We start from the raw sequence: 15,012 nt of genomic DNA, 5'->3' as shown, positions 1-15,012 counted from the left end.
TGTAGGGAATGTGAGCTGGCGGATGCGTATTAAAACACGAAAAAGCTCATTAATGTAGGGAATATGAGGTGGTGGTTGCTTATTTCGATGGGAAGTGTGCATAATAAAACCAAAATCTTCAAAGAGATTTGGCAAACCGACATTTGTCTAAAGCATTGAAGAGAAAATAGAAAAAACAAATAAACACATCTATTTATAGGGGTCAAGCAATGCATTGAGAATATAGTTTATTTTAGTAATCGTTCAGCGAAGGGGAAGTAGCTCGCAGGAACTGGTAAGCATGGAAGCTACATTCACATTTTACACCTCAAGGCATCAACTGACATTTGCTGGCGCAATATCTGATAAGAGATTGAAACAAGTTTTCAAGTACCAAGATGAAGAATTTATCACGACAATTAAGGTGTTCCTTGGTGACTGTTTCCTGAAAACAAAACATAGGTACCGCACGAATGTTGACATTGTGAATATGGTTTTGGCACGGGGGTTGGAGATTGGGAAGGATGTTGAAATGTGTGCATGGTTGTTGTAGGGAATAGTGGGTAATGAATGGTTAGGCGACCTGAAGCATCTATTCGACAAGGCTGTTCTTGGACTTGGGTTTGATTATCTAGTAGGGGAAGGAGTGGAAGTAGAAGTCACGACACTCTTCCCATTCATTAGATGGAGAGTGGGGCAGGACCGAGAAACCAGGAGGTTTGAAGCAGTCGAAGGTTGGAGGTTGCTCGAGCAATTTCTTCGTGAAAAGGACGGTGGTGCGGCTGTCGCAGGTGCAGGTGGGGATGAAGGTGGCGAGCAGAGGCCATAGGTTAGCTTGGAGTTGGCGAACTTATGGGTACAAAAACCCATGGGGGAAAGCAAACAACGATTTATTTTGGTTTATGATGAATCATTTTAGTAATCATTTTGGTAAGTGAGTCATAGTTTAAAAAAAAAAACACAATTTATTGAATTGTTAAACATAAAATGAAAACAAGTTTGTGGATTGTGAACAAGAAAAATACCTGGAAAACACGTCTTCTTTGCCTGAATTGTGTGGCTTCTTGCACCTCTGCAACATGCTCTTTGCTTCTTGCTTTGACTCGCTGAATGAAATGCGTTGATTTCAAGTGCTTATTTATGTTTGAGAATTTGAATTTGAATCAAAGTTCTTTAATTTTTTTACCTACCGTGTTGAATTGGAATTTGAATCTCCATATTTCCCCATTTATGTCTGAGTTGATTGTTTTTGATGTTCAATTCGTGACCTTACACAAGCGGTGTGATGGATGCAGGTGATATGACCAGTAACGGTGTTGAAGTGACCATATCAGCCTGGTTCAAGCTGGACAGATGGGAAGGGGGATGCAGAAAGGTGTTGAAAGGGTCCTGTGGTCTGACACGGACGTGGACAAATTTTGACCATCACGTGACCTTTGATTGGCCATGCAACTGTCCATGGGTGCTCACATGGCATAGGGTTGTCGTCATGTCGTTTTGTATTGCCTCGAAGTCGGCTTATTTAGGGTTCATATGTTATCGTTTTAATGTTTAATACAAACTTTAATGTTTTTATCGTGTTCCCTTTATTGAGCACGTGATGTTATATGACCGAACTCTCAAACTTTTATTCGAATCAGTATGAATGATTTAAATGTTTACGTGTGAACATAAAGATTTATATTTTGAATGTAAAAGATACACTTTATGATTAATTCGTGTGATTGTTGAATAGTATTATTTATTGGTTTAATGTTGAACATATGATAGAACACACGTCGACAAATATTAAATAATTAGACGGAAACCTGTGGACCCCTAACCGCCTAAGACCTGTCACACGTTTAGATCTCCGCATATGTTCTAGCTCCTCTCCCCTAACCCCAAAAAAAGTCAAGCAGCCATGAAAGAACCTGCCCTTAGTTTAACAGTTGACGCACAATAATTCATTTTTTAATGGTAATCATCCAATCCGACATCGAATTTGTGCCATATATAGAGGGAAATCTCACTTCACAGATTCATTTGATGATTATAACTTTAAATAGCCGATGCCCACCGGGATTAAGTATTTCTCACGCCTGAAAACAAAATCTGGAGCAGTTGAAACATTCCTCGCCCCACGCCTGAAGAAAGTTCCAGAACAGTTTTGACGTGGCTGTAAGAATTGTATAGAATTCGAGAATCTAGGAGCGCTAAAAGCCCGATATTTGTAGATCTAATCTTCGTTTATTGTGAATAGATTGAAGTAGCCACCGTAAGGAGATTGGTTTTGATTCGTCTGATTTTTAAATATGCATTGGTAGGGTTTCGTAATATATTTCCATCAAACTGTGCCCTTTTTTTCTCATCGGCATCGTTGGAAGCCACAATCTTGAGGTAAGGCCCTTGCCATGGTTTCAATGAGTCTTTTTTTGGGAATCCTTAAACAGTGGATTATGTTTTGTTGTGTTATATTTCGGTTTTGACTGTAGCTTGGTTCTTCTTTCTTTCCATTTATAAATTTTTCTTTGAATTGCATTTGGTTCAACGATTCAGAATTTGCAAATCTTTCGATACCTCATGATAGCTATATGGGCCCAATGGGCTATAATAGTTTCTGTTTGAACTGGAGTTTGATGTTTTTTTGTCTACCGCGGCTGTAGCTTTCAGAATCAGGTACTTTAGAATTACATTTCAAAATAATATCTTAACTATTGTGCGTGCATCATAGGATGGAGTCTAAAGTTCAAGGGTGACCAAATAATAATGTATGCAACTCATTGTAATTTTTTAAGTATATCAATAGTGCAGAAGAAGAAACCTGCAAGTGTAGTGCTGAGGTTCTTGAATTGTATTATTGAAAATTTTCTCTATTGGTAATTTAAAATATTAATATATTATCGTCCTAAAAAACGCCCCCCCCCCCCCCAACACACTGCTAGCCCAAACCACATCATGCCGTTTCCTGTTGTCCTTATCTATCTCTTTCCCAGAATAGGCATGGAACATACGATCGCATGGTTTTGTGCTGGACCCTGCATGGAATAGACCATCATTTTTGCTGCCAAAATGTATGCTTGGAAAATGAATGAGAAAGCACTTTCATGATTGATAAAGCTTCCAACTTGTTTTGGAACTCAGTTGTATCAAGTATCTTGCAAATAAGTTTTCTGTAGCCATTTCCACTTAAAGAGGCGTTCATCTTCATGGCTCACTGCCTACTTGGAGGAACTTTGAGTGCTACGCTTAGTTGTAATCATAACATTTGATTGTGAATTCTGCTTCAAGCTGTAAACTTTTATAACTCATCTTTGTAGCTCGTTTTGGGGTCCTTGCAGTTATATTGTATAAATTTTTCTGCTATTATTTTAAATTTTTTGAAATACTGTCATCCCCAAATAATGGCCTCTCAGCACTGCTGTCCCAAAACATGTCCAGCTGTTTCCTGCTGTCCTTGTCTGTTCCTGTCCCAGAGTAGGCACAGAACATATCATCACATACTTTTGTGCTGGCCGATACAATGAAATAAAACATCATTTCTGCAGCAAGATGAACGAGAAAGCACTTTTAATCATAAAAGTGCTTCCAACTTGGTTCATATCACTCCATGGATTGTAGGAAAAGTGTCTTGCGAGTAAGTTTGATCTCACCTTTTTCAGTATAGAAAGCATTCATCTTCATGGCTCACTGCCTAGTTGGAGAAACTTCAGGTGCTACACATGGAAAAATAGGATATCTTAGATTTGATTATGAGTCCTGCTTCAAGCTACAAACTTATACAACTCATCCATGTAGTTCTTACTTTTATATCTGTGATTCATAATCTACTTCATGGATTTAAGCCCTTAAAATTATAGTTTGTGAGAAAATAGCAGGATCAAATTTGGAGCCTAATACAGCAATTACATACAATATGGCAACAGCAGAAAGATCAGTCCGTTTACAAGAAAAACAGTCAAAATCTGATCCACAGCAGTACAGTATTTAATTTACATGGATTAAATCAAAGAAGTAAGAATCAGATTTGGGACGAGGACAAAAATTGGTGCAGGAGCACCCGGGTGTATCTGCAATCAGCACCACCAAAAAAAAACACAATTTGTTTGCTTCAATTTTGATTAGTCTCAGTTTGTTTGGCATATCTCCATGGTCAGTTTCGACTCGCAACCTGATCTTTGGAACAAGGCATGGATATCCGTTAAATCATAAAGATTTTAAACTTTGTCTGATGTTGTAGTTGGAACTGCCCTGGTACACGTGTATGCTAAATGTGGAAGCATAGACAGGACACGGTGAACTGTTTGACAAATGCCTGAAAGAAATGTGATGCCATGAGAAGCAAATGAATTAGCGTAAACTAATTCCGCAACCTTTGACAAAATCCAGGCATCAAGGTATGGAGTTGGACATTCACCGACGCATAATAAAATGCCTTAGAACTTTTGGGATGATGCAATTGACAGGTGAAAAGAATGAATTGCAGATTATCTTCAAAATGGACAGGTGTAAAAATGTTTTCCCATCAACTGTAATATGGAAAAAAAAAACAGTGATCTGAAAGGGCATTACATCAACTCTATGACAAAGCATATGAAATCCCCAGAAAGAAATGAAACACCCTAGGATAATTGACAGAGGCATCTACTAATATAACTACAAATGCAATGAGAAGATTAAGGGGCTGCGAAGACATATGAAGCCAAAGTGGCAGAAACAAAGAAGGAATTGCGGAAGAGCTGAGTATTGGTCTAAAAAGTGGAAGACATAAAGGTATTGAAAGAAAATGAAAAGAATAGCAGTCGGTAAAAATGTGATATAAAGGAAGGAAGATATGATCCAAGGGGGATCAGATGGCTGTGAAGAGTGGGTGAAATCGGCCAAGGGGTAGAAGTGGCCATAGAGAGAAGACTGTTGAAACCGGTTGCTTATTAGCAATTGACTTGACTTGCCTTAAAACTGTGGCATGTGCCCCATTGTGATAGACTAGCAACCATAAGGGCATGGCTGTTTGTACAGCTTGAAGTGTACTTTGGGATTCACAGTTCACTCCATCGAATTTACTACCAGATTCAAGTTACAAAGGGAACAGATATGGATCCTTAAAATGACTTCCCAGTCATTCAAAAAAAAACTTCAGAAGCACATTAGTTTGGCCCAAAAGCTCTGTGAAAAGTTCTAACAGTTTCTTGAAAATAAGTGCTATCTTTCCTGAAAGATAGCACTTACATTAGTTTCTTGAAAGTAGTACATCTTTCCTGGAGCCTTTTCATGAACATATCTTTCAGCAAGGAGCCCTGACTCCACGAAAAAAATTAATGTTGAGATACAAGGTCTCAAAATTTTTAACCTTGACAACAGAATTATTACAACTGCAAGCTATAAATCTATGAATGGAAGTCCTATGACAAGTTAAGTATCATCACACTGCTGATATATGCAATTGATGTTCTAGAAAAGCTCTTGAATCCAGATTAGACTTTGCTTGTGCAGCCATAGTCTTCCACATCATAACTCTTGTTGATATCAACCTTACTTGAAGTGTAATCAGCACTGTGCATACCTTTACTTATTGCATCCAATTGATTAGCAATCTGCATGCAGCTTCCCTCTGACCCAGAATGTCTTATGACATTACATGTAGCAAGACAGACTACCATTTTCCGAAGTGATTTGCATGCGTTTTAATAATGGTTCACTTCTGAGTTGTCCTTAGCTTCAGACTGGTTTACTTTGTTCCTATCAATGCAGAGAGTTATTATCCCATCATATTCAAAAAACAACAAGTCAATTAAATTTGTATACAGTATTACTTTCATATCTGTGTCAGTGTCATCTAACTTTTCTTGAGCAAACACGTCCTTATTTTGATCATAGCATCTTATTATGTCATAGCCTGCAATCACACATTTGTTGCATGAATCAGCCAAAAAGAGTACCTTGTATAAATTCTACTGTGATTTTAGAGATAGATGGAGCTTTTACGACAAAAGTACATCAATAGTTTTTGCACTTAGCAATGATTGTAATGCCCCACCAAGGACCCTGGAGGATAAGAGCAAAATATACATAGAATGCATGAAAATATTTTTTTCTGAAGTAATTAAGTGTCACCATGCATGACATATACATGTATAATGCTCAAACCTCAAGATATGATCGAACTGCCGATAACTGACAATGCACATGCAGAAGACTAAACACCTGAAACTTGAAATGAACAAGGGGATAGGTCTCCCTAACCTTAGGAAAAGGTCCAATAGGTGATTAGGACTGCACAAGACCTTCCCCTGAAGTCGCAAGACTCAAATCAGCAAATAGGACCAACTACAAGGTCCTAGGTGTCATGGATGAGCTTCGACAAAACCCTAGTCGCAAACGGACGCCCTTGACACCATTCAAACCCAAACAAAATCTACTCAAACCACCTCTGAGGGTTCCCTGACGTCACTACCTTTGCAACGCATCCTCTCCAAACTAAACAACATAGGATAGTTTTTAGGAACTTGCACAAGTGTCCAAGGATAGTTTTTGGGCATCTGCACAAGTGTCCAAGGATAGTTTTCGGAAATCTGCAAAATGTCCTGAGAGGACACTAGCACAACACGCAAGTGTACTGTCCTTGTGACATGCTAGTGTCCTTCAGACTGGTGAACTCACGTTGTCGTCCTCCGAGACGTGCATTCGTTTGGACCAGTGAGCTTCCCGGTTGGACAGTTTAACCTCTTGGACACCCCAAACCCCTTGGTGAAGTCAAAATATTTCTGATACCCGGAATGAGAGAATTTGATGAAAAGGTGCAGAATTGAGACAAGATGACTGACACCGAGTCACTGGATCACACCTACAAGACAAGTTAGAGTCCGGGTGGACTCAAAACACCACCACTTCATCCAAAACTCCCTAAACCATTACAAACACACTCAAGGGAGTCCAATACAACTAGAAACCGCAATTGGACCTCAAGGGGCGCCTATCGAAGTGTCCCAAACGAGCCCAAATTGGTTCCTTATAGCGTAAACCACTCTAAATCGGTCAAGAACTCATGACCAATCAAGGAGATGACTTAATCAACCTCCGAAGCATACTTGAGCATGCTTGGTGGCCGATTCCAACACTGGTCCACGAAATCTATACTAATCCATATCAAATATGTTTCATTACATCATTCTCCACTTGGAGTGTTCTCAATATACAATTCATCAATGTTTACTATGCTTATGTCAAATTACATTCATCTTAGAACTTGTAATGAAGAAAGAAGGAGGAGGTTAAGTGTTGAGGAAGGTGATGAAATTCTCCAAGGTGATCATGAACTAAGTCCACCTGTCCCCAATGGTGGTGTGCAATGCCACCTGACCATTTGGTACCCACAGATCCATCCCACTATGTTTGTGTTAGATAGTCACAAGGCCCAAATACTCATGCAGTGCAAGCAAGAATATAATAGTCTTACACACACACCAAACACGGAGCATACATGGCATACACTATCATACAATATGCAATGCAACATCAATGAGGGGATGATACCAATACATGAATCCGTCAAGGGTCTCTACTCAAGTTACTCAAGGCATTAGATTCTATAGTGCCGTGGAGGGAGTGTCATCGTATGTGCTCACGAGGACGCACCATATTGAACTGAGCATTCTCTCATACGGATGAGAATGATGATTATGCAAGTCCTAGTGCTACATGGGCGCGCATGTCTCTCCAGACAAGTCCCAGTGCCCCATGTGCGGGCATGCCTTCCCAAGACATCCATAAACTGCATTAAATAACAACACCAATTTTATTTCACTGCAACGATAAACATATAATTATTCCCCAAACGGTCAACATCATAACATCATCATTGCAACAATCCACTAAATCTAACATGAATATCACCAATTGTATCTATGAGCGTTTAATCTCTTTAATGAAATACAATAACATAAACTATGATTTATTACTTTTAAATCAATCAACGAGATTAAAATCATTTGTTCATTCCAATTATTAATCAAATCAGTATCTTAAATATGGTAACAACCCCCATTAGATCCAGAATCCAAATCAGATATGCAGTAAACAATAGTACAATGGTTCTCATAGCCAGATACAAGAAGGGAGCACACATCTCAATGCAGTAGCATAAGCAAGATCACCACAAAACAATCCAACACATCATTGGTCTAAGACAATCATGGAACATATATCAAAACAAGGCATAAGATATGCACTCAAGGTCATATACTGCAACAAATGAAGTATCCGGAATAAGATCAAAACACTGCGAAATGACCCACAACCAAACTGCAAATGGCACAACCACAGGCACAAAGCCGAATCCGCATCAAGAAGCAAGAATCCAAAAGAGCAAACTGGAGGGGCATTACAATGATCCAAAATGGATCTGGACAATGTATTCAGAACAAGGAACTTGAACAGTAAGGACAAATCGGATTCAGGAACAGAGTCAAAATAGGATAAACAACACAGAAATCACCTGGACAGAACTGTGAATGCACTGGAGTCTGGATTCCACAATGTTTATGGTATTGTCCACTGACAGTGCATGTACCAAACTTGGAATTTGAACTGAACAGGCATCATTCTCATTTTTGTGTCTGTAAAGCATCTGTTTGGGTCAGGAGAACTCTACTGTATTGGGAAATCTATAAATACAAGGTTTTTTTGCAAGAGATGTCTTGGACTGTTGGAGAATAGAAGGAATATTGTAGAATTCAGCTGTTCATAGTGGAGAGGAGACAGCAGAAGCAGAGTGGAAGAAATTTGGTCCTTCTTCCCAAGTAATACAGCAAGGTAGGCCGTTGTAACTACCACAACACTGGTTTTTCCTCCACAAATCTGTATTGTGTGAGTTCAACTGTATGGTTTTAATTCTGGTTTTGAACACAATGTTCTCATCTCCAAAGTCCAATTTCATTTGCTATACCAAATAGCCTGTAGTTAAAGTTTTGGTGGGTTCTTAGTTTTTTATTTAAAAAAATGCCCCCCCTTAATTTTCTCCATAGCTGTGAAAAGTGATAGTTGAACGAGGCATTTGAGAAGAAGCCTGCAAATTACAGAAGCTACCGGAAGCTTACTGTACAGGGAACTTATGAGGAGGATCCCCATGACCCCCAGCTAATACTGCTGATTGGGGTGAGAGGGAGAATTCAAGCCAACTATTGTTATAACTAATTGCTATTATTCCTAGATTTCATTAACAACCAAACCTTGCAGTTAAGGTTTTATCACAGGTCTGAAATGCACAGATAGGTATGTCCACATTTTTTAATGTTGTGATGTGAAGTGGTCATATCAGCAGATTTAAGGTCCTGATTGCCAAACGCATCTTCAAAGCTAGGGAAATTCAATGTCTAAATAGGCTAATGAAAACCATCAAATTCAGAAAAAAAATGAAATGATACAGAAATTTGTGAGTTGGGTTAGATGGGATGGGACTGCAACTGACATAATTTGGGAGACATTGCTGAATGTATCCTACACTGGAGCTGAGTATGTAAAATTGTATGTGTTTGTTAGCCCTCTTTAATTCTGCCACATAATGTTTTACTGTTAATAATTTATTGATATACTTTTATTCGCAAGGTTCTCTAGGACACACATTAAATAGGCTAATGAAAACCATCAAATTCAAAAAAAAAATGAAATGATACAGAAATTTGTGAGTTGGGTTAGATGGGATGGGACTGCAACTGACATAATTTGGGAGACATTGCTGAATGTATCCTACACTGGAGCTGAGTATGTAAAATTGTATGTCTTTGTTAGCCCTCTTTAATTCTGCCACATAATGTTTTACTGTTAATAATTTATTGATATACTTTTATTCGCAAGGTTCTCTAGGACACACATTAAATAGGCTAATGAAAACCATCAAATTCAAAAAAAAAATGAAATGATACAGAAATTTGTGAGTTGGGTTAGATGGGATGGGACTGTAACTGACATAATTTGGGAGACATTGCTGAATGTATCCTACACTGGAGCTGAGTATGTAAAATTGTATGTGTTTGTTAGCCCTCTTTAATTCTGCCACATAATGTTTTACTGTTAATAATTTATTGATATACTTTTATTCGCAAGGTTCTCTAGGACACACATTACTTGCATTTAGATTGCTTAAAATTGGTCCTTTAGTGCAAAGTATTTGGATTTCATTATTCATAGAATCTTGTGAAATTTGTGGCAACCTCTATTATTTGTTTTTTTATAATTATTTTCTAAGTTTTTATTAAAGTGATTTTAGTGCACAAGTATCACCGCCCATGTAGACATTTCAGTCTGCAAAAAGATTCAGTAGGAAGCATAGTTAAAGCAACCAGTATAATTCAAATGTAATTTTTTAATTTTGAGACTGTCAAATTAGCAATTCAATTTATATTTTTTAAGATATATTATAATTTTTTTTGGCTTCTCTATTGACCCAATACTACTTTCATATTCATAGGGTATTCTATATAAATTGCAGTCAGCGTAACCATTGCACCTCCTGGTGCAAATGCTAGTTTATCTGTATTTTAAATTTTTCAGTTATAGGATTTAGTTTTTACATTGGTAATGAAATTATGTTTAACACAAGCATCATTGTCTAGAATCAACGCTTGATTATTCTAGATTAATTGTATTCAAAGCTCTTAATTCTGTTGACTCATAATTCAACTACCCTTTTAACAGGTGATAATCAAAGCCCCTTTACAGCCCTAAATGAGTCCTAATTCCTGTGTTCAAAAGGGCAAATGGTTTTCGATTGCGTTTGTGCCATGAATTAGAATCCATACAAGATCAAGATTTTATTTAAAATCAGGGTTTTGCAGGTCTTGCATTGCTGATTACTCCACCCTTTCTGTTTGTAGAGCACAAGGCGGGGAAGGGAGTTTTCAAGTATCACTGTGATCAGGGTTTGAGCATATCCTCTGTTACAGCTTAATCTGGTAATCATGATGCAGGTATGTTTCTTTTTCTCAACAATCGTGGTTTGGAAAATGGCAGGCATATAAACAATAAAAGGTCAAAAATGATATTTAAGAAGAAGATTCATAATTTATAATTTGAATAAATTGCAAATTTTTCGTCTAAAATAGTGTGAATGTATGGGAGAGAGAGATCTGGGTGCACAGTGCGAGAGTAAGATCTGGGTGCTGGATATCGTAGGCTTTATCTAATATGCTTTGAAATTGTGAACATGAGCTCCTCCTGTTGTTTATAGCATTGAGAACAAGTATTGGGTCGCTTTCAATCATGACAATTCTTATGTATGTTGATAGGGTAACCTTCATTCCATATACCAAGGTAATCATTTTGGCCTCATTATGTGGCTTTTGGCATGACTCGCTATAAATGTGTATGAAGTTTTCATTGTCAATGTGAAGAACACCTCTAGCCCCAGCACTACCAGAATTCCCCTTTGCAGGCTGAAAAAATTAATTTAGCAAATTCTGGTTGCGGGATTTTTTTCTTTTTCCTTTTTAATTGATACAACTAATTACATCTAGAAATCAGTATCTCTTCTTTTGGGTGCAATATAACATGTTGAGTAAGCATATATCTATTTCAAAAGTCTTTTTTAGCTAAGCTGTAATGGGAGGGGGGAACCAACCTGTCAAATTCATCCTTAGATTGAACCAAGTTTAAATGCACCTCTGGACTATTTGCAATATGACATGTTGAGTAAGCATATATCCATTTCAGAAGTCTTTTTAGCTAAAGCTGTAATGAGAAGGGGGAACCAACCTGTCAAAGTCACCCTTAGATTGAACCAAATTTAATTACCCCTCTGGACTATTGAACCTTGGTGAATGGTGTCTCAGCCTCTTCATTTTTAGTGGGATCTTTCAGTTGACATTCTTCTGTAATTCCTAGTCTCAGGGGGTGGGAGAGAAGTTTCATGAGAGTCTAATTTTGCAACTCTTTTACATGCTTGGATCACTGAGAACTATGCAAATTGAAATAAATCTTTACAAATTTCAGCATAGTTGTTAAGGAGACACAAGGTAGTTCCTAGGAGGGGGTTATCTACTGTTCTGGGAGAAGTTACGTTTGGAGTAGGGTGCATATGTCCATGATAGACCATTTCGACTATGTATTGGCTCATGGTTTTGGGAAACCATTGTGGTTTCTAAGATATGAAGTTTTCATTGTCAATGTGAAGAACACCTCCAGCCCCACAATACCAGGATTCCCCTTTGCAGGTTGCAAAGTTTAATTTAGTTATGGGATTGTTTTCTTTTTCTTTTTTGATGGATACAACTGGATTACATCTAGAAATCAGGATTTCTGCTTTTGAGTGCAATATAACATAGCATATGCCTATTCCAAAAGTCCTTTTTGGTCAAGCTGTCATGAGAAGGAAGAATTAAATGTCAAATTCACCCTTAGATGGAATCAAAATTCAAATCCAATTGCACCTCTGAACTATTAAACCTTGGTGAATGGTGTCTCACTAGAAACAAATTTCTAGCATAGTTGATAAGGAGACACGAGATATACCCTAGGAGGAGTTATTTACTGGTCCGGGAATAGTTACTTTTGGAGCAGGGTGCATGTTGTCCATGATAGACCATTTTGAGTCTTGACTATGTATTGACTCATGGTTTTGGGAAACCATTGCAGTTTCTAAGATCTCATTGGCCTAGAAATTGAGAGCTTGGGATGGAAATTGTATGGTAATTTTGATTGTATGGTTATGCTATTGGACTGACTCTAGATATAAAGATTAAAGACAAGCATTGAAGCACAAATATTCTGTGTTGTATTGTAATCCATCCATTTGTTGATTATTGCATTGAGTGTGCTATGTTGGGTTTTTTTAATAAGGGTTTTCCTAGGGTATATCTTGTGTCTCCTTATCATGTCTCTTCTGAAATTTCAATTTTGTGAAGATTGGTTTCTATTTACATGGTTTCTCGCATTATGTTTCATTGGCTGGAAGAGAAGTTTCATGAGGGATTCTAGTTTCTCAATCTTTACAACCACAAGTTATACAAGGAATATGCATTCACACAAAGCAATCATGAAAGATTATTGTCTCTTTCCTTACAATCATCAATGATGCATTAGACCTCAACGCTTTTTCCTGAACTGATTTAGCTGGCACCTTCCAGGAGCATAGACGGTATTGTTAGCCAAGAGAAACCTATCTTAGACACAGACTAATTACACTGCCATATATACTTCAATGTCTGATAGGCTATAATATTTTTCTTGAAATGTTTGTTAAGTTTTTAACTGGCTTTAACCTTGTTAGACTAAAAGTTGTTTATAAATATCTCCCTATGGTTGTCTGTATTGCTCCATGTCATGATTGCCTAGACTTTGTACTTCTGCATTTCCATAAGCACATCCCTGTTGACACAGGCATCGAGAGCCAGACTCTTTAAGGAATACAAAGAGGTTCAAAGAGAAAAATCTGTGGATTCAGATATCAAACTTTCATGCGATGAAACAAATATTTTTAAATGGACAGCTGTCATCAAGGTGGGATTCTTTTTTTTTGGCAAGTTGACATCAACATGTTCTGTTATTTGGTTGTTTTAAGTGATACTCAAAACAGGTTAATATGATTTGCAATTTCTGAACACAGGGTCCTACGGAAACACCCTATCAAGATGGTCTGTTCCAACTTTCCGTGACTGTGCCAGAACAATACCCATTAGTGCCACCTTTAGTGAGGTTTGTCACAAAAATATTTCATCCAAATGTCCATTTCAAGGTATGTCGATCAATACCAGTTACTCTCTATGTACTTTTACTTATTCCCAAGACTTAAAACGCATTTTCCTAGACAAAAAGCAGGAATCTTGATTTTGTATATTGTGTAGCATTCTACTGATTTTATCTGAATGTTATATAAACTTTAATACGAAGCAGACGGGAGAGATATGTCTGGATATTTTGAAAACTGCATGGAGCCCAGCTTGGACTTTACAATCTGTTTGTCGTGCCATAATTGCCTTAATGGCTCATCCAGAAGCAGACAGTCCCCTAAACTGTGATTGTGGTATGTGATCTGCTTTAAACCTACAAATCAGATGTACTTACTTTAACGTCGAAGGGTTTGCTAAATTTTGTATTTCTATATTTATTTCAGGCAATCTTCTACGATCTGGCGATAATCGAGGGTATCAATCAATGGCCAGAATGTATACAAGACTAGCAGCCATGCCCAACAGGGCTAATCATTGAATTATGTTTTGTCAATGAGAACTCATGTATAGTTATATGATGAGTTTCTCTGAACATAACTAAACCATGTGCGGTTAATAGATGCTCAACTATTTTTAGTGTCTGTATAAATTAAATTTTTTTCTTGACGCTTGTATTAATACATCAACACCAGTGAAAAGAGAAACTATGTAGCTACAATTTGGGCCATACACAGCATGGGTTCTGCTACCCATGACAGTTTGCCTTTGATATTTAACTGTAGCCTCCATAAACATAGGTTGTAGATGTGAATGTGTTTTTGGTACACACGTTGACTTACAGTTTGTGCTGGTAGGCAGATTTTCTTTCATGATAATACTTGTCAGTTTAAAGTTTCTTATTGTATCTTGGTCCCTCCAATTGTATTTTGGTTTAGGACGCGAGCCAATATCTAATTGGGTTCTGTGAGCTGTGATGCTGTTTAGAAAGTGGATGGCCATTTATTATTGTGAGAAGTCATATGTGACTTAAATAAAGTAGTCAATATAATAAGTCATGTCAAAAGAAGATCAAAATTGGCATGGCGCGTATGTAGTCTGTAGTGCACCATAAGTGAATGACTTTAATGCACAAGGTATGGACCAAACTTATCTTCTTTTTATTTAATTTTTCTTGTGATGAATGCCTAAAAAAAGTGGCTTTTTCCAAATTATTTGAGGACCCAAAATTCAAAAGTTGGCTCATACACTATTTTCAACCGTATAAATTTGGTTTCCTGATGTTATGTTGCTTCAAGGAAGCATAATGGACTTGTGAATAGGTTTCCCAGCTCAAGCATTTCTTCCCCATTAATTTTTGTAGGTAAGCATGGACAAACAATTCGAATGGAAAAAA

The 15,012-nt window shown here is 37.5% G+C and overlaps 1 protein-coding gene across 4 annotated transcripts; it reads left to right on the top strand.

Moving 5' to 3' along the window:
• The first annotated feature begins 1,843 nt into the window (after nucleotides 1-1,843).
• LOC131038036 (protein PEROXIN-4) lies at nucleotides 1,844-14,586 on the top strand. 4 transcript variants are annotated; one of them, XM_057970307.2, is made up of 8 exons: nucleotides 1,844-2,139; nucleotides 2,286-2,358; nucleotides 10,830-10,922; nucleotides 11,058-11,265; nucleotides 13,330-13,449; nucleotides 13,556-13,684; nucleotides 13,843-13,972; nucleotides 14,063-14,586. In XM_057970307.2, the coding sequence occupies exons 4-8, from the start codon at nucleotides 11,215-11,217 to the stop codon at nucleotides 14,155-14,157; spliced, it is 525 nt and encodes a 174-aa protein (XP_057826290.2). In that variant the 5' UTR covers nucleotides 1,844-2,139; nucleotides 2,286-2,358; nucleotides 10,830-10,922; nucleotides 11,058-11,214; the 3' UTR covers nucleotides 14,158-14,586. The 4 variants fall into 4 exon arrangements, with proteins under 4 accessions (XP_057826290.2, XP_057826291.2, XP_057826294.1 ...); XM_057970308.2 differs by having other exon boundaries at nucleotides 10,791-10,922; XM_057970310.2 differs by lacking the exon at nucleotides 11,058-11,265 and having other exon boundaries at nucleotides 1,848-2,139.
• The last annotated feature ends 426 nt before the right edge of the window (nucleotides 14,587-15,012 follow it).

The sequence above is a fragment of the Cryptomeria japonica genome, chromosome 2 (assembly GCF_030272615.1).
Source record: "Cryptomeria japonica chromosome 2, Sugi_1.0, whole genome shotgun sequence".
Classification (NCBI taxonomy): domain Eukaryota; kingdom Viridiplantae; phylum Streptophyta; class Pinopsida; order Cupressales; family Cupressaceae; genus Cryptomeria; species Cryptomeria japonica.
The sequence above is the reverse complement of the archived record's forward strand: the minus strand, read 5'-3'. Positions and strand labels throughout refer to the sequence as shown.